The 20,676-nt window shown below is 36.0% G+C and overlaps 1 protein-coding gene across 1 annotated transcript in view; it reads right to left on the bottom strand.

The window, feature by feature from the left end:
* The window catches only part of HTR2C (5-hydroxytryptamine receptor 2C), a 286,229-nt gene that overhangs the window by 161,587 nt on the left and 103,966 nt on the right, over nt 1–20,676 (bottom strand). Inside the window, exon 3 of the mRNA XM_082716398.1 lies at nt 1,612–1,726. Coding sequence (XP_082572524.1) covers nt 1,612–1,646 — 35 coding nt within the window. The 5' untranslated portion in view covers nt 1,647–1,726. The remainder of the gene's footprint in view (nt 1–1,611; nt 1,727–20,676) is intronic.

Genomic DNA, 20,676 nt, shown 5'->3' on the forward strand with positions numbered 1-20,676 from the left:
GGTTTCAACTCAATTAAATTTAATACATTCTTACTGGGTGTTACTATGGGCAAAGTATTATAATTTTTTTTATTAAAGGTCAATCTTATTTTCTATAGTTTTGTAATCAGAAATTGGCTATATTATAATTAAACCTAACTTCTGATATTTACATGCTTCATGAAATATATACAGTCCTTTTTATAAAAGAAGAATAATATAGGTCTTAACCTTAAGTTAATTGTTATTAAGCCCACCGAAGTCTCATAAAATATGTACACAAAAACTACAATTTCTCCCTGAACAATACAACCAATTTATTCATTGGTACTAAAGGTTTAACAAACATATAATGTAATGTTCCTAGTAACCAAAATGATACTTTGATTTGAAAGAGTGTATGTTTTATTTTTTCATTTAGTTTAAAAAAATTTTTTTTTTTTATTTGAGAGAGAGAATGAGAGAGAGAGAGAAGATGAGAGGGGGCGAGGGTCAGAGGGAGAAGCAGACTCCCTGCTGAACAGGGAGCCCGATGCAGGACTCAATCTTGGGACTGCATTCTTGCATGGCATACGACAACGGGTGCTTTTAGAAGAGGTGAATTACCATCCATCCAATGCAGGGCTGGGTCTCACAACTCTGAGATCATGACCAGAGCCCAAATCAAGAGTTGGTCACTTAACTGACTGCACCATCCAGGAACGCTTCCCTTCTTTATCACTATCCTTCATCCTTTCCTTTTCCTGTCTGCTGTTGTTCTCTTGGAATCACACATCACTGAGACTACCATCAGCACAATGTACCAGGACATCCAAGATGGGCTGTGGTGGAGTATATTGCATATTGTGGAGGATCCAGTGTTGGTGTATTTTATATCTCTACTACTCCACAAACTTTTTCTTGGGTGAGCTCTTTTACAGGACTGATGGAGGAGACTATAGGAGCAAGGGGATTCAAGGTTTCTCAACTGGAACTGATTAGAATTTACAGAGCGCTGGATCTTTTTTCCATGTCCCATTCCTCAAAGAGTGGGTTTGGAGGAGACCAACCCAACATTTATTAAGTTAAAAAGAAGATATACCTGGATTCAATTACATTTAGAATTGCTCAGTACTTGAATCCAATTCTTTTCTCCTTTATGTGATATTCTATTGACCTGAACTACTGGATCATTGTATCAAGACTTTGGAAGATGCCATTGTTTTCCTCTGCCTAGCGACATCACCCAACCTCTACTCTCTGACTTCTTATTCAACCATTCTTTATAAAACCAGAAACATCTTGCCCTTTGGCTGTTTAGTTCATGCAGGAAGAAAAAGGCAAGACAAGAAAAGAACCTTTCTCATTTCTACATTTTAACCATGGAGAGAGGAGCCAAGAACATTGGAATTATTTTTGAATTTAAGATATAATTGCCATATATTTATTTGAATACATGAGCAGTTCTGTTTAACTGAAGTCTAAGTTATTGGGGTTTTTTTCCAGTTATTTTTGAACAGGGAACATGCATTATGTTAGTCTATGGGCTGCAAATTGAGGCAAACATAGCTGAGTGATCATAGAAAAACCTCTAACATTTTTGTTCAAGCTATCGTAAAAAAGTTAACTTTTAAAAAATAATAACATCCTTACAGGAACGAATGCACCGCTTTCCTCAGGTTCACCATGATTGCTTCGGTGTTAAGCAACCAAAGTTTAAAATTTTGAAGAGGAAATGTAACAGATTGGATTCATAATTCCATCCTTTCTGGGGAGAGAGAAAAAAAAAAGAAAAAGAAAATTAGTTAAAAGTCCAAATAACTTCATAACAGCCAATTAAATAAGCTTAAATATATTAAGTGTTAAGAAACAATAGTACAAAATTTAGCAAACAGGTAAGCATGTTATATCATTTAAGTGATAAAAAATGGCAGAGAATTATTTTTCATTTATTTACCAATATACAACCATCATAGTTCTTTTTCTTTCCTTTTTTTTTTAAGTTTTTCTAAAATTTCTTGTACACACTTTACTCATATGGGGTTTCTACTGAAACTTCTTAGAGTACACAAAGCTTCAAAAAAGTGCTTTTAGAAAAAATTAAGAATATATGCTTAATTGACAAACCATTTGGAGAAAGTTTGTGATGTAATAATTAAGCAACATGTATAAAATACAAAGGTTTCATCTTATAAGAACACGGAAAACTAAAATAAGTTGTATTTCTATTAAGTGAACACATTCTGTACATTTCTTATTTATTTTCTTCAAAGTGAAGCAATCTGCATTTACATAGTTTTATTTATACTTTTGCATTAACCAAAAATATTCTCTAGAGGGCAGCACCATGTTTATACCAAAATAAATGAGTTGATGAGGTTTACTATATTAAATATAGCAAACACCCTATGTACCAGCTTGTTAGTATCCTACAGGTAATTATAGTTCAGGGCACATGGAAGAATGCTAAAAATGCAAACAAAAGGTCAGTTGCACAAGATGATGCAAACAAAAACCTTAATTTCTTTTACTGATTAAGAAGTGACAATGCATCCTAAAGGTATTAGGAAGGAAACATGAAAACTCTCCAAACAACTTATCAAAGAATTTCAGAGAGAATGCTTTTAATTTCTATAGGCTACTTTTCAAGGAATCATTTGCAAAACCCCACCAACTATTTCTGTAGCCAATTATTTAGCAATTAGCACTCACTATATTCCGTATGCTAGAATGTTCGCCAATGTCAATGTAAAGATTGATAGTGACATGTGCCACTCTCTAAAGATGTTATTGCCACAAAGGAGTGCATCAGAGTGGCACATGTCACTATCAATCTTTACATTGATATTGAATGAATACTTAGTGTAAATTCTAGTGATTAACATAGAAACCCTTTTTTTTTTTGTTTGTTTGTTTTTTGTTTTTTGTTTTTTACTGCCAGGAGATTCCTAACTAGAAACAAAGTGGGTAAATCTCTCTGTCCTCTATTCTTGGTTTTCTAGATCTTCAATTTTAGGATTTTGATTATACTATCTTCCTGCACCAAACATCTAACTGAAATTCTGAATTTCTGGGATCACAGGCTTTTACAAGAGTCAGGATTGTGATGTTAGGTTTGTATGCAGTGGGCTGTCAATGAGAAAAATGTAGATGCTCTGGGAAGGGGGAGAGAGACTTCAATAGCTTGAGAATGTGGAATAACATTGAAAAATCATCTGTTCTGTCTAATTTGAAGATATTTTCAAGGAATGTAAAAAAAATGTGTTGATAATCTCTTCTAGTGTTTTCTAGTTCCTGTTAGAAATTTGGAAATAAAATTTTACTGGAACAAATTGTACCTCCCTATGTTTCCCATCTCATTAATAGTACTATTATTCTAGTCATCAAGCTCTATGAATTTAATTTATTCTCTCTTCTTGTCCCCCACATCTCACTTGTGAGTTCTATCAGTGTTACCTACGCAGAAATATACTTTCTTTTTCACTAGAATAATGCATAAAGTATGGCCTCCAGTGTCCAGAAACAAAATATTCCATGGAAGAGATAAAGTGACATTTGCTAGATCATTAGTTATACCGTTTTTATCCCATAAAATGCTGCCAGACAATGCATAAATCCCTTTTCTTGGGAGGTCTGGAAATAAGTGACAGAAAAAAAAAAATGGTACAGAGAGACAAGAAGGTCTTATTTTGCTTCTACAAATACTAAAATTCTTCTTTTCCCAGTATTAAAATACAAAAATTGTTTTTAATTTTTACTTTTCAAGTGTTTAAAAATTAATATAATTTAAAAGTTTCAAAGTAAAATATATTTCATTTGAGTAGATTATAACAAATAATTTGAAACTGTGTTTGCTATAGCTTGATATGATAATCATCTTATTAAACATTGTATCTTCCATATTCTCAGCCATAGTAGAATCACATTATTGTTACTCAAAACACCGTGTTTCTTTAAAATTTAATCAGTGTTGTCATCGTTTTTATATGTACATTTTCCTGTGAAATATAAACAAGAAAACAACAAATATCCTAACTTCTGATTTTGTTTATTGAGGAGAGTAAGTAATAATCACAAAAGTATATTGTGTAAACAGATCTTCAATTTATTAACAAAAGTACCTTGGGGGCAAAATAATATCTTTCTGTACTATTAAAATTTGTATTTTTTTGAAACATGATTAAACTGGTTAGAAAATGCCCCTTGATTGGCGGTAAAAGCTTAGCACTATGATTTGATAGACAGGAATAAATTATATATAAATTATGTAAAGTAAGTAATGTTACATTACATGTTTCCCCAAAGGGCTAAGACACTGTGGTGATATTTTGCAATGAGAAATGTTCTGTGGGTACTTCTACAAAAGCTCCTAAAGTCTTGGATAAGATAAGTTAAAAGACACAAACAAACAAAAATAAGAGAAACAACTACAACAAAAAACCCATACAAAGCAACACTAATTAAACACTCTGATCTGCAAACCTCTCAGACTCTGTTAATCTTTCATAATGGAATCCTCATCATTGTTGAACAAAAAAACAATACCTGGGAATTTAAGTGCTCAAATTTGAGAAGACTTGTATTTTAAAGAATTAAGAAAAAAATCACTGGTAGAGTGATTCATTTTAAATGAGAATTTACATGGTTCTCCTAGAAACTATGTTTGGTCATGTAACAATGTCGAAGTATTATACATATAAAGTAAATCACAGGTTAAATCATACATATACATATGTACATATACACTTCCTTCATTCATTGGACAATAATTTGATGGTTCGCTTGGAAAACCAGTGCTATATTTTCTTTAAGGGATACCTAGTTTTCCATGCCCATTTGCCCTTCAAGTAGTGAGGGATCTATGGCCATCCTTGTGGTCTATAGAATACTTTATGCTCATTTGTGAAAGACTACCAAGATGAGAAAGGGAAATCACTTTTGCATGTTATCTCAGTCTTACACATTTTAAATTTAGCTTGTGAAAGAACTTTCTCGTGGCTCCATATTGGGAGATGCAAACAACAAAGAAAACCCCAAGATTTGGACTCTAGTAAAGTCATCATTGGGGATTAGGTTTAAGAGTCAAGTGTTACACCAGTAGCGAGTAGACATTAAGTTGGAGAACAGGAAAAATGAAGAAATGGAAAGAATAGGCAAAAAGGAAAATGACAAGGGAGACTGTTCTGAGAAGGAGCAGAGTCATACTGTGCGACTTGTCCAAAAGAAGATTGCCAGTGACCTTAGCACCATTTCAAAAAAGTCATGTACAAAGGGTCTAGGATGAAATTGGATGAAGGGGAGAGAAGAGGACCATCCAGACAAGAGGAGGTCATGGGTGAGGAAAAGGAATATGTTCAAAGGGTTTGTCCAAAGCAGCAGAGGCAGATGTGTGCTAAATATGTGCTAAAGACAAATTTTTGAGAGAAGGAGCCATGAAGATGTACTTTCCATGTAACTCCCACATTCCTTAGCCAAGTTCTGGGGTCCTTGACTGATGGAAGGGCAGTGAGAGGGAGAGGCTTGAGGTTTAAGGTGTGAAGTGAAAAGATCCTAAAGAATGAGATTGAACTGTGGTTTTATCTAAATTGTGTTTGGAGAAAGACAACTCTATGACTTTATCAAAAATCCCAGACATTTCCTTGCATCTCCAAAAGCTAGCCATTTATGATTTGTTTTTACTATTATCTTTCCTACCCTTTGACACAGAAGAAAGATTGGTCGTGTTTCAATCACATTTCCTGTCCTCAAACTGTTTCCTAGCCATTCTTTTCCAGACCTGGGTAAACATAATACTGATAAAAATAGTAAGAAAGTGCCAGTGTTTCTACCTGATGCTTTAACAAAATTTGGAAGTAATCGGTTATCCCATTAAAAAAAATAATTTACGTGAGATTTCTTCAAATCCCATGAGCTGATTATAATGATGAAGCAGCTTATTTTCTCTTATAATGAAGAGATGAAGTCTGACACCAAATGTTTTAAAAAACTATAGAAGAGGCGGTCAACTGAGATCATTCTTGTCTGGCTTTTTATAATAAAGCATTTAAGAATTTTATAATTAATAACAAATGTAGAGGTTTAATTTTTGGCAGTTTCCATTGTTCAGAAATTATGGACTAAGGATTCTAAACTAGATAAACTGATATCTAGTTTTTACTAGGTAAAAAGTGGATTAGTTAGAGATGTTCAGATATCTCCTCAGAAGACCATGTTAATGTGGCACAGATTTACATTTTGGGGGGAAATCTTTTAATTCAAAAACTATTATATTATATTATATTATATTATATTATAATACATATAGTATATTATATTATAATAGTCAAAAACTATTATAATATATTATGTTATTATTATATTATAATATTATAGGAATTTTCCTTTCAACTTCAGAAGCACTGTAGGGATTTTCAAATAAAACGTAAAATTGTCATACTAAAAAATTTCCCTTTGCCAACTCTAGTTAAATCAAACAATAGCTATTTATGATTTTAATAAAAAAGGTACTATGTTATGCAGTTATTGTAATCCATGCAATTAAAGTCTGTTCTTTCATGTCAACACAGGACATTCAAGCATGTTAAGTGCAGTTAGAAATTTATTTATCTCCATTTTAATGAATCCAAATCTTCTACCTTCAAGTGTAAGGTCTTGATTATAAAACTTCTAGGGCTGAAAAATTATGAGTGATCAAATAATCCAGTCCTTGGCCCGCAAACAGGTCTATACTTAAGCCACTTCAAGAAATGCGATAATTGATGTTCTTCAGAGCAACCTCCAGAAGAGGCAATTTCATAACCTTCCAGTGTTTAGCAATCTGCTTCCCAGAAAGTCATGAATTAGGCAAAAAGCCTCAAGCTAAGAGACTTCAATAGAAATGATTCGTTTCTTACTAAGTTGAATACAAATCTCTATTAAAGGATAATGCTCTACTAGCAACTTGCTTCTTGCGTCTTTTCTTTGACTTGCCCGAGAACGCAGTGATTCGGACCCAAAACTGGAGACCTCCTCATGATGAGCCATAGGGAAGTCTAACGGTTCTGAAGATGCAATTTGATATGTTGGGTGAATTTAAAATTTCCTCTCCAAACCCAGACGCTTTCGAAAGTAAAGGGCGAGGGGGTATTCACTGGACAGGACTCCGGGCTTCTCCTGGACATGTCATTAGAACTGGTAATAAGGTGATTATTTTATCTAACGCAGGTGTAGTGTGATTGCCTTCCCTCACCGCCTTAAGTTAATGTCAGTGGTTGTTCAAAGAAATTTAACTGTTCTTCTTGTACATGGAATTAAAATGAAACATGAAACATTTTCTCGTTATTTGAATTTACTCAATGCTTCCTTGTGTTTTACATATTTTATAAGAGTGATTACTGTTAAATTTAGTGAGACTTCACAAGACGGTTAACTCCAAAGATCTGCAGTTTATAAGGCCCTAAGTTTTTCCCTAGCTAGACCTATTCCATTTATCGAAATAATACTTTAACAACAGAACCCCTTCTAAGTTTAAAGAGTTACCCAAATTATTCTGCGATAATAGTAACAGGCATTGAGAGAGTCTGTCTTGGTGGGCAGCAGAACTATCCCTGAATATTGTCAGCATAAGTATCCACGTAACAGAGTAAACTGAAAGCTTTTGAACAGCAGAGCTCACAGAGCAAACCATACGCTAAATCTCTGTTTTGGAGACCCGATTTACAGGGCTGAAAAACTGTATAACAGCATCTTATCACAGCATCTTCATGGGGTAGCAGACAAGCTAGACAAGGTCTCTGCTCTCACAGAGCTCACATTCTAGCAGGAGATACAGACAATAAGCATTTAAACACACAAGTAGAATAATTCTGGATTGTAAGGGTTGCTATGGATAGAATGAAAGAGCACAATGGGATAAACAGAGACTGGGGGAAATACTTGAGATGGACCTATGTACGCAGCCATAACTTGGGGTTAGATATTTAAATATATATATTCTGTGGTAATAATAGTAGCCAGCATTTGTTGGTTATTCTCAACCACAATAAAAAATACAGTTCTTTCATACTGGTAAGTTTAAGCACATAATCAGCGTCTCTGATGGGGACAGTTCAAAATTTTCTGTTGGTTTGATTTTTATTTTGCAAAACAGGGTGGAGGGATGCAGGGACACCTCTTCATCTTTTGCTGAGATACTTAAAACTCAATTCAGCTGCAAACTAAAGTGTGTTCCCACTTACATTGGTGTTTCCTCCCCCATAAGCAACTCCCACTTTCTATTTCATTAGTTTAAGAGGTCACAGACTTTTGGCTATATAGCAGGCCTTCCTTCTGGCTGTAGAGGTTCCAGTAGAGTTGTGAAAAGCGAAAAGTTCAATCAGTTGCCCAGATGTATTTATTGCCAAATAACGGGGTACTTGGATACATCTGGACAGCCGAATGAACTCTTAACTCCTCATCTTTCCAAAAGCTCTTCATCTCACAGCTCCAGAATCACCTAGATAAAGGGAGAAAAACAAACAAAAGTCCACTTGGCAGTGGAAGGATCAGTCTATTCATGGTTCTGCTGTCCCATTAAAAAAAAAACACACACACACACAAAAAACACGTGAGTCCTACTTGTGCTTTATAACTTATTACACAATGCATATAAATCGCCAAAATACAGCAAGACTTAAAAATCACAGGTTAATGGCATGGCATCAAACTCTATCAAATACATAAAATTGAGTCAACATCAAAATTAATTGTATTAGCAATTTATATAATATAGAATTCATTCTAGTATCATTTAGTACCTTAAATGTTAAATATATATATAACACAGCATAGAAGAGTAGGCTAGGAGGTTGGAGCACAGGTTCTAGCCCTGACTTGTTTGATGTATGGCTTAGGATAAGTCACTGGACCAATTCGGGCCCGAGTTTTTTTCATCCATAGCATGAAATTGTTGTAATAGACAATCTTTATCTCTTCTGGCTCTGAAATGCTGAGATTCAAGTTGTTTTTCCTAAAAGCTTGATATTATTTTATGCTATTTTACCAACAAGATGCTTCAACCCTCCCCCTTCGCCCCTCTTCCTGCTTAGTATGCTCACTCTCGCTCTCTCTCTCAAATAAATATATAAAATCTTTTTTTTTAAACAAGATACTTCTAAAGAGCTGAGCTTCATTGCAATTAAATTCTACTTCTTGTTACTGCCAATTAAATGTAAGACATGACATTCACCCACAACGTCTTGATTTGAACGGAGTGTGAAAGCGATTTTTAACTTCAGTATGTTCCTAATGCAGCCGACGTGTCCTACAAATTTATGTGCATGCATTCTGTCCTATTTCTTCTTCCTACTTCCTTAAATGAATCTGAAATGCGTGTCTCATCTTCAAGAGTTAGGAGACTACACAGACTCACAATAAATTTAGCAGAAAACTTTTTAATTGCAATTTTCTGATTTTAAAAAAATCTGATGCCTAGAAGATAGAAGAGTGAGGTTTAAGAAGCAATCGTCAGATTCGTGGCTATCGAAAGCTTGACTTCTGCTTTAGAGGTTTAATGCTCAACTAATACCTATTTACCGTTTTGTGTACTCTTCTTCCTTTTTATTTATTTATGGAGAAAAATAGTACTTCAGTTGGACAACTTTGAAAATAACTGTTTCTTGCACCAGTTCTGTGAACTTTATACCAGATGGTGTCAATATTTAGAAAAACAGATCTGCCTATTTTATAACTCCTCTCAGTGATATTAAGCTAGAATATCAGACCACAAATGACATGTAATGTTTTCACTTTTTTTTTTCCCAACTAGATGTGAGAAGAATTCTGCTAATTACTCTCCCAGAATGCCTCCTGTGCCACTCAACTTACAAAATAAAATCTGTGAGGAAATCGAAACCAACCTAAATCTTCAAATCCTTTGGTTCGTGACTTCAAAGTGTGTGTGTATGTGTGTGTATGGGGGGTGGGGAATGAAAAGAAAGCTGCTATGGGTATACACATCTTATTATTATCATCCTCCAAAACACCATCACTTCATAAAGTCAAATCATCTCATGATGAGGCAAAGCCCTTTTGAGAAGATGAATATTTTCATTCATATTTTCCAAGCAGGAGAATTAACTTCCCTAATACTAAAAATCTACAAAATACCGAACACCGCAAATTGGGAAAAATTCCATTGGTGAAATAGCAGATGCTTCGTAACAGCAAAAACTGTTTTTGACATTTCACCGAAAGATAATATATATACTGTCACGATTGTTCCACCCACTTGTGGGCAGTAGAGATGTAATTTTCTATCACATAGATTCATACATAATATAGACCAGCAGTAAGCAATTTTGCTAAAATATCAACATGTTATTCTACAGTTTTACCCACAGTTAAGCTAAATTTGAGAAGAAAACCAACAGGGGTGCCTTCTATTGTTACATTTAAAGGGCTGTTCCCAAGGGCATCTGGGTGGCTCAGTCAGTGAAGCATCTGCCTTCAGCTCAGGTCATGACCTCAGGTTCCCAGGATCAAGGCCCTCATCGGGTTCTCCGTTCAGCTGGAAGTCTGCTTCTCCCTTTCCCTCTCTCTCAGTGCTCTCTTTCTCGCTGTCTCTCAAATAAATAAGTTTTTAAAAAAATCCTTAAAAAACAAGAATAAATAAATAAATAAACTATCCTAAGAAGTCCTATTTTCTTATTTTATAAACGACAATTTCTAGGTTGAATTACAGGGCCTTATTATTTTTTTTTTAAATGCAGGTGTTGTGCTACTATGTGTCAGGCAGTGTGATAATTAGTTTCACCTAATTTAAGTTCCAAAACTCACTTTAAAGGAAAAAGAAACTGATAGGTTGAAAGAGGTTAAAGCAGTTTTTCCTAGAAAATTGCAAGTTTGAGATTCTAAAATTTGGGCAATGTTTTTTACAAAGCACATTTAGGAAGACAATATAAGCAAAGAGTTTATGTGTTCATCTAGACATTGTTCCGGGCTCCTGGGTGGCTCAGTGGGTTAAGCCTCTGCTTTCGGCTCAGGTCATGATCTCAGGGTCCTGGGATGGAGCCCTGCATTGATTGGGCTCTCTGCTCAGCAGGGAGCCTGCTTCCCTCTCTCTCTCTGCCTGCCTCTCTGCCTGTTTGTGATCTCTCTGTCAAAAAAAAAAAAAAAAAAAGACATTGTTCATTTATTCAACTTATTTATCAAATGCCTACTATGTGCTTGGGATTTATCTAATACCTACTATGTGCTTGGGATTCTAGCCACTTGGGATTGATGGGGTTCAGGGCAGGACACCTCAGAATACGCCATTTTGGCATGTGGATTATTTGAGCTGGAGGCAATCAAGGCTCAACAGACTCAAAATGAGCTTTTATCTTCCACTGAACTGTCTAAAAAAATTTAGATAGGGAATCTGTACCAGGAAGACAGCTATCACTAACGTTTTTTGTGCACATCAGGAAGACTTTTCCACCTGGAAGGCAAACATATGTTTACCAAACATTTGTTCCTCCTATCTCCTTATGAATTGTCTTCCCGCGCTTTGAAGTCCTAAACCCCAACTCCCTTCTCCTTAGTTCAAGACTGAACATAAACCTCAACTGCCTGTCAGTGGGTCTCATATCTTTGGGGAACCCATACATATCAAACTATATTTGTCCCCCCCTCCCCGCTCATCTGTCTTATGTTATTTTGGTTATTAGAACAGCCGAAGAACCGAGACGGGTAGGGAAAAAATTTCCCCTCCCAGACAGGAGACACTAGTAAATGAAGCAAAGCCCCATGCCCATATAGAGGTTACATTCTTGTTCTTTCTACTGATTACTAATTATTTGTTAATTGAGAATTTGTGGTAAAATTTATAATTTTTAACTGTTTTCAAGGTTTTATTCATCTCTTCCATTGGTAAAGGAATAGAGGTTATGCAAGCTACTTTTGGCAAATTACCTTGATCCTTAAGGTTACTAAGATATTTGTGATTATATATTCACTACTATTCTCTACTCAAACTTAATGTCTTCCCACCATCTGCTGGTATCAGGGATCTGAAATAAAATCTGTTGTTACTGTATTGCTTGTATTGTAAGAAGGATTCCTTGAATTTTAAAATCTAATTTTAACTTACTAAAATATTTTGGTCCAGATTAAAACCATCTGTAGAGAGAAGCAGCTAAAAACAATGCAAGCCAAAGATAGAAGTGTTGGCAATATAGTGTCTCCACAGCTGAATTTATTATCACACACACACACACGTAAGTTTGAAAAATTCTACAGACCACCAAACACCTGCTACTCAAAGAAAGCCAGAAATTATTCTAATTGGTCATTGCAGTTGCCTTACCAAAAACTGAGAAGTTACATTCATGAAACAAGCACCCAACTCATGCCAATATTTGTGGAAACTTATTCATCAGCTTCCCACATACCTTTTGGCAAGATACTTTGCATCTGGCAGCAGAGAAGCTGTCAATATAAGACTCTATAAAGTTCATGGTCACTGAATGTGTTATTATGGTATGCCCTGGGAGGTGTTACTCTCTAAGTCACCATCCGTCACCCTAAAATAAGTAGAGAGAAGAATAAAGAATCTTCTCGATTGGGTAATCCCTGTAGAAATTTCTCAGTATGAAAAGAATGTAAGAAGGGGATGCATAATGATTGTTTCCATGTATTAATTTTTAAAAGATTTTATTTATTTATTTGACAGAGAGAGAGAGAGAGAGAGAGATCACAAGCAAGGAGAGAGAGAGGGGGAAGCAGGCTCCCTGCTGAGCAGAGAGCCCCATGCGAGGCTTGATCCCAGGACCCTGAGATCATGACCTGAGCTGAAGGCAGAGGTTTAACCCACTGAGCCAGCCAGGTACCCCTCCGTGTATTAATTTATTACTATATGTCAAACACTGTAGGAAATACTTTATATACTTTGTCTCCTTTAATTGTTACCATGGCAACAGTACAATAGCTGATTAAAAAATAAATTGACATGTTAACAAAATACCAAATACAGTTCTCTAAATTGCCAGTCTCTGTGCCTAATAAGTATACTTTCAGGGAAGGTGTTGAAAGAGGCCACCCGAAGACCACCCAGCTTCCTGTTTTGATAGGTGAGGAAGCTGATCCTGAAGAGATAAATAATCTGTCCAGTATCCTTATGTTAATTGTTGTCAGTGCCAAGATTAGAAGCAAATCTCCTATTCTCTTTCCAGTCCTTTTTTTTTTTTTATTTTTTAAAGATTTTATTTATTTATTTGTCATAGAGAGAGAAGCGAGAGCAAGCACAGGCAGACAGAGTGGCAGGCAGAGGCAGAGGGAGAAGCAGGCTCCCCGCCAAGCAAGGAGCCCGATGTGGGACTCTATCCCAGGACGCTGGGATCATGACCTGAGCCGAAGGCAGCCGCCCAACAAACTGAGCCACCCAGGTGTCCCCTCTTTCCAGTCCTTTGAGGCTGAGCCTTATGGGGAGAAAAGGGCCTCTAAGAGTCACAGATGATGGAAATCTCACTAGATTATGCAAGACTTTAGTACTGATGTCTCGTGCCCTCCCTTTAAGTGAAAGAGATGAAAGAAATGTCATAGACTACAAAATGAAATGCAGTAGAATGCTCCTTTGGAATGCATTCCTTAACACGTGGCTCTTCAAATATTCCAAAAAGGATGTCAGGCTAAAGGCAAGGGAAAAAAGGAAGGGAGGAAGGGGGGGGGAAGAGAAGGGAAGAAAGAAGGCGGGTAGTGAGGGAGAGAGAGGGGAAGGAAACAGAAGGAAGAAAGGGAAAGAAAACTGTTGTTCTCAAATCTGTATTAATTCCTAGTCTGGAAGTCCCACATGGTTGTGCTATGCCTACTGTTCCAGGGACTAACTCTGGCAGGGATATGCTGGCAGGACTATCCTCAAACATAAGTTGTTTATGCAAAACTTTGTTAAATCTCACAGTTGCTTTCTTGATCATGTAATTTACCCAAAACAATAGCAGGGGAACAAAGTGATTTTTAGATACAATTAACACTTCCCTGACTAGAGCGAAAATGTAATGAAGACAGTTTTTTTTTTCCCCTGTTGCAAAACATATTCAGACAAGTAGTATGGAAATAATCCCACCAATGAATAGTCTTAGATTATTATTTTAATACAGTTTGGCAATTTGGCATTAACTGACCCAATTGTAGGCAAAGCAAAACTCCACTGGGGGGGTTTAAATAGCGAGAGAACATAGCTTTTAGCTTTGGCTCACCAGAATTAACCCAAGGGATTCACAAGAGGACGCTGCCTTTGATCTTGCTAAAACTGTTTCACTGTGCCAGTTGCTTTGAAAGCAGACACTCCTTTGAAGCAATGAAGTATTCAGTTATAGTTGAGTCTGCCAAATAATGCCTTTTCTGTCTAGATCACATAGTTAAGTACCCAGACACAGTCTTTGGTCCATTATATATATTTTTGAGTCAGGCAACTCACTTTTTGAGAACATTATGTCTCTAAAGCTTTAGGAGTAAATGCATACAGTAGAGGGAGAAGCTGACTTTAATTGTTATTAGAGGAACATGTAAATATGTTGCATTTGAATGAGCACAGGTTTTGGGGAGCCAAAGATGGAAAGATGAGCCCAACTTTTACTTCTTGAATTCCTAACTTTGGGCAACTCAATCCTTCTGTGCCTTTGTGTAATCTAGTGTGAGGCCAAAAAGCTGGTAAATATGAAATTGCTCCGTGAAGAGCTAAATGACTGGCAGATATTAAAGTGAAGAGGTATGTTTATGTAATGAGTAAGTGCATTTTCTCAAATTAGTCTATGGAATTATCTGATTATTTAAAAATTATGTTCGGAGTAACATGATTAGTTACCAAGCTATTTTAGTTCACATTGATTACTTTCCTAATATGAAATTCTAATAAAATATGTTCTTTTTTAAAAAAAGATTTTATTTATTTATTTGACAGACAGAGATCACAAGTAGGCAGAGAGGCAGGCGCGGGGGGCGGGGAGCAGACTCCCTGCTGAGCAGAGAGCCCGGTGTGGGGCTCGATCCCAGGAGCCTGGGATCATGACCTGAGCCGAAGACAGAGGCTTTAACCCACTGAGCCACCCAGGCACCCCATAAAATATATTCTTAATGAAAAAGCTCACAATAAAAATTTCAGACCTGTACCCCTGGGGATAAAAATATATGTTTATAAAAATAAAAATTATATTAAAAAAATTTATTTTCTCTAGATTTTTTAAGTTTGTCTTCAAAGATTGAGGCAAGTCAGTCAGAAAAGATTATAATACATGTATCTAAATCGTCTTACCTTGAAAAAAGCGGCAAAGGTGACATCAGAAAGAATGTTTTGCATCAGACTAGAATTGAAATTTGTAGGGTTCCCATGATATTCAAATGAGGAGGATACCTAAACACTCTGAGAATTTACACGTGTAGGGAAAGAAACCAAGTCACTCACTTAAGCCATGAACTGCAGAGCAGAAATAAATGGTTTGTCAAAAGGCGAAGTTTTTTCTTATAAATAGCTCTTTAGCAGCAGGTTCAGCATAAATACACTTTCCTGTCAGCTTTAGTCTCCTTATAACAGGCTGGATTATAGTACCATCTCAGGATAGTAACATCAATAGCGTTTGGCAATCTAGTCAAGAGAAAAATGGTATCCAGGGGCACCTGGGTGGCTCAGTCAGTTAAGCGTCTGCCCTCAGCTCAGGTCCTGATCTCATGATCCTGGGATGGAAACCCAAATAGGGCTACCTGCTCAGCGGGGTGTCTGCTTCTCCCTCTCCCTCTGTAGCTCCCCTGCAGCGCCTCCCCTCATTTTCAAATAAATAAATAAAATCTTTTAAAAGAGAGAGAGAGAAAAGTGGTATCCAAACAATCATGATGATGTATTATAGAAGCACATGTTTTCTAAAATGATGGGCCTTTTCTGTAGGTGTTTTTTTCCCATGGGTTTTTGTTTTTGTTTTTTTTTTGGTTTTTTGTTTGTTTGTTTGTTTGTTTGTTTTTTACCTTTCAGAGAGAGAGAATCCCAAGCAGACTCCATGCCCAGTATGACCCCACAGGAGGCTCAATCCCACAACCCTGAGATCATGACCCCAAAGAAAATCAAGTCGGTGCCCAAAAAAGGTGAGCCATCCAGGGCTCCCTTTCTGTAGGTTTTTAACATAATTACATCTTTAGGTTTTACAGTCCCATGGAAATAATGCACTATTAATACATATTTATAAATATGATACATGTTTTTAATCTTAGTGTCCATAATGATGTAAGAATTACATCTTATCGTCCATAATGATGTAAGTAAGAAGTCCATTAAGAAGCCCCTATCACTTCATCATTTTTAAGCAGACACATATACAGTAGGCACACAAAAATAGCTCTTGAGCTTTTGGAGTTGCAGTGTTGAGGATAAAGAGTTCTTAGAAATTTTTTTCTGAGTTAAATTGGGGTAGTTGGTTGGTAGTCATTGACAGTTTGTATTTGCTCTCTGTAGACAATGGTAATTAAAATATTTTTTATTTTGTTTAATTGTTTTTAGTGAACTCTAGAGAAGACAGCTGACCAAATCTTAAAATAATAACTTTATAAGGCTGATTGATTACATCCAGTTTATTACCATCTAATATTTTAATTCCATAAAATTATGTGTCAATTATATGTGATTGCTTGGTTACTATCTTTTTCTGGACTGGATTGCCAAAAGCTATAGATTTCAGTTTAAGATTGTACTCTAATCCAGCCTATATAGAGAGAATGAAGCCAACTAGAGGGTATATTTATGCAAACCAAATTCTATAGATCATAATTTTTTTTGGTTCTTAAATCTTGAAATGACTGTAAAAGAGTCAACTGTGTGGCTTATTTTCACTTTTAAGGTCATAACTATCAGGACAAGCAGGTGAGGAAAAATAAGTGCATGTCCAATCCATTTCAAATCTTTATATTGATTCAAACTCCATCAGCAAAATGTTCTCCAAGTTTCCATTTCAGTAGGACATTTGTTATCCAAATAATACAACAATGGTAAAACAAAGAGCCATTGAACTAGGGAAGTTGTATTATGTCTGTCAACCTTGAAAACATGATAGAATGCTTTTTCAATTGACAAGGGCAGGTAGAATCACAGACCTTCACATCTATTCATAATGATTTAGAGTAGCAAGTCAGTTCTATTTACAGGAAGGCATAATTCATACTCCATTTCAAGGAATAATTCAATGTGTCATTATATTAGTTATGCTATTATAAAAGAAAATATAATATAATGGGTACAAAACCACCTGCCAGTATAAACTGCTAGAGTGAAATGAAGACATACGTTTATTGTTCTTATATTTTATATTCTTTCAAATCTGAAGACTCATGCTTTCTTTGCCAAGAAATTCATAATTGAATCATAAGAAATTTAATAGAGCAATATATGTTGCAGCAACCTTTGATGTTAATGAGGGAACTGGCAGTCACATGAAATCAGACAGGTCACAGAAGTGTATTTGTGAGAAAGGAAACATAGGCTAGCAGCTTGGTATTTCTTCTATCCTCCATGAAAATCATAGATATGGGAAGGTTTTCCAAATCATCCTTTTCATTAAAGTTATCTAGAGGTGGACTTGAAACTATACCTGTAAGTGGTAGCCTTTTTTTTTTTTTTTTTTTTTTTGCAATGACAGTAAACCTGATTCACTTTAGCCTTGTAGTCCCTGAAAAAAAAAAAAAAGTTCACTGTACTTAAGTGTTAGGTCTCTAACAAAAAACATTTGATGAGGAAAAGAGGAAAGGCTCCACACTCCTATTTATCATTAATTTATTGACTAAGCCTCAATTGAAGGCCTTTTATAGGTCAGGATCTGTGCTAGATGCTGGTGACATGGTGACAGGCAAAACAGACATGATCTTTGTTTTTGTAGGGAAAAGAAAGCTATGGCAGGTCACAGACCTTTTATGAATAATCACATCAGTTCCATATTGCTGGAAATTGTAACTGGTGCTAAGAGAAAGGATAGGGTACTATGAGAGACTTTAATTTAGATTGGTTGATCAAATAGGGCTTCTTTAAGAAGTAACAATTAACTTGGATCTGAAAGATGCATGCTATTCCAATTTTTCATCAGGCTATAAGGTTACTGGAATCAAACTGTATTTCAGTCTGAAGTCTATAAGATCCAAAGACACTTACGGGGCCAGACTGAAGTCTATAAGATCCAAAGACACTTACGGGGCCAGAGTTGTATGATGAATGTATTAAAAGTTGTAGCTTAAAGCAAAAAATACCTACTATAAATGTTTCAAAAAGAAAACTTGAGGACATTAAACCATGACACATTAATGCTTGCTTTATTGTTGGGCAATCCCAAGTTCTCATAGAATGTCTGAGGTAGAATTCTGATATTTAATAAATGAGACTACCTCCTGTGGGGGGTCTTTCATTTTGGACAACATGCATTTTAGAGCTGCCATCTAGTGACTACCACAATAACTACTAAGAAAAAAAAAAGGTCATTTTTATTTGTGGACATTGTGGTAGTTTTTACACAGAATAAAATGCTCTTACCTAGATGCAACAGTCTATGTGAGTACACATTGAATTCTGGAGACTCTTTCTTTATATGCAGAGTACATCTATGTGCACAACATTAATGTAAATGAAGAAGATTAATGGCAAGAACATTAATGTAAAATGAAGAACAGGATAAGTTAGCTTTAAAAATAACAGATAATTCACTTCAAATGTATCTCATGCCAATTTGGATAGAGTAATTTTGCAAACTGCCAACATTACAAATGAGTTTCTAAGAAAGGAAACAAAAGTGGTTCTCTTCTCCAATGTGGTTTAAAAAGGGGGGAGGTTGTTCTCAATGTAGTACGTTAAAGTAATTTTTCGTTTTTATGATGTAGAAGAGAATAGAAAATAACATCATTTATTTGTACACAGTAAGAACAAATCCTTTTTTGTGTGTGAAACGTTGTGTGTGTGTATGTTCTGAACGTCACACTAAAGTGTATTTCAATGCTGCCAATATTGGTCAAAATTTTATGAAAGGTACTTCAAATTCTAAGAATGATCCTAATGACCCTCATATGGGTCCAATGACCTTGAGTAATCCCCTTTCCTATAAGTGTGACCAGGGCATGTAAAATGAAATATTACTCCCAGGAGTTTGTTGCTTTATATGGCAAAAGAGATTATCCAAGCAGACCTAATCTCATCCCATTAGCGGTTTAAAAGCAAAAAATTTCCTCTGGCTCATAAGTGAAGGGTGTGTCAAAGGGAACTGAAGCATTAAGAAGGCTTCTAAATGCAACTTCTGACCTTGAAGATGGAGCCATGGTGGGGTGGGGGGGAGACATGGGCTGCCCCTAGGAGCAGAAAGCAGCCCCCAGCTGACAGCCAGGAGGAAAATAGGTACGTCAGTCCTTCAACCACAAGAAACTAGATTCCACCAACAACCTGAAAGACTGTGGAAGTAGATTCTTCTCCAGAGACTACAGATAAGAGCTTGGCCCAGAGGACACACTGACATCAGCCCTCTGAGACTTAACCAGAGAATCCTGGACTTCTGACCTACAGAACTGTGAGCTGATAAATGGGTATTGTTTTAAGACATGGTTCTTGGTAATTTGTTACAGAACAATAGAAACTAATACAGTTGGGGCGCCTGGGTGACTCAGTTGGTTGGTTAAATCTCCAATTCTTGATTTCAGCTCAGGTCATGACCTCGGGTTTGTGAGATTGAGCCAAGCACTGGGCTCTGTGCTCAGCAGTCTGCTTGAGATTCTCTCTCTTTTTCTCCCTCTGCCCCTCCCCTCTCTAAAATAAATAAAGTCTCTCTTTTTTTTTTTTTAAAGAAGCTAATACAGTTAATCAATACAGTTAATATGAGGTATATGAAGAATCTTGAATTATCATAATGGCAGAGGTGGGAGCAAGTAAGGATCACAGTGTGAGGAGTAGGAATGATTGTGAAATGTCAGGAAAATTAAAAAGTGAGGATGATGGCACGAACATCTCAGAAAAATGGCCAGATGAGAAAAGTGAGGAATCTACCTGCAGGACATAGCAGGTGAAGGCTTGTTCTCTCTGTGGCATAAAATTATTTCTTCCCCAGCAGAGAAAACAGGTTCATACCCATTTAAAGGTTTGTATCTCAATTTATTGAATTTACTTTTTCTAGTATTCTCCTAAAAAGAAATGAGAGAATCAAGCCAAACATTTCTTAAAGATATGCTATGATGATAAAGAAATTTGGGAAGAAATTAGAAGTTGCCCATTGACACATCCATCTTCATAGAAAAGCTTTACTGGATTAGAACAAGCATAAATAGGAATTGAATTAAATTTATACCAAAAAAGCAGAAGACACTTTATTTGGATAGATGCAGAATAATAAATCAAGTGACTGAGTCAGTAAGCTGCTAGATTTGTGGCACAAAAGGAAATGGAAATACTGAAAAGTTCTGCTTGCCCAATATATAGAGAGGGTAAAACACTGATGGATCCGTAGTAGGTAAATGCGAACTTGATTCCGTATGGCACAGATTGAAATTCCTCTGAGATTTGGGGTAACAAATATAACTTACTTAAGGAAAGGTTTTCAGAAATTAAAACTCCGAGCTGTCAGATCACAGAAAGAAAATTTTTGAATAGGCTGTAATTGTTATTGAAACACTGAGGCAATTAAAATCTTAAATGTGAGGAAAAGCAAAGAGATGATGGCTTCCCAGGAGAATGCCATCAAACTTTAAATATTGCCTAAGCTCTAAACTGCTCAAAGAACT

The sequence above is a fragment of the Mustela nivalis genome (assembly GCF_964662115.1).
Source record: "Mustela nivalis genome assembly, chromosome: X".
Classification (NCBI taxonomy): Eukaryota; Metazoa; Chordata; class Mammalia; order Carnivora; family Mustelidae; genus Mustela; species Mustela nivalis.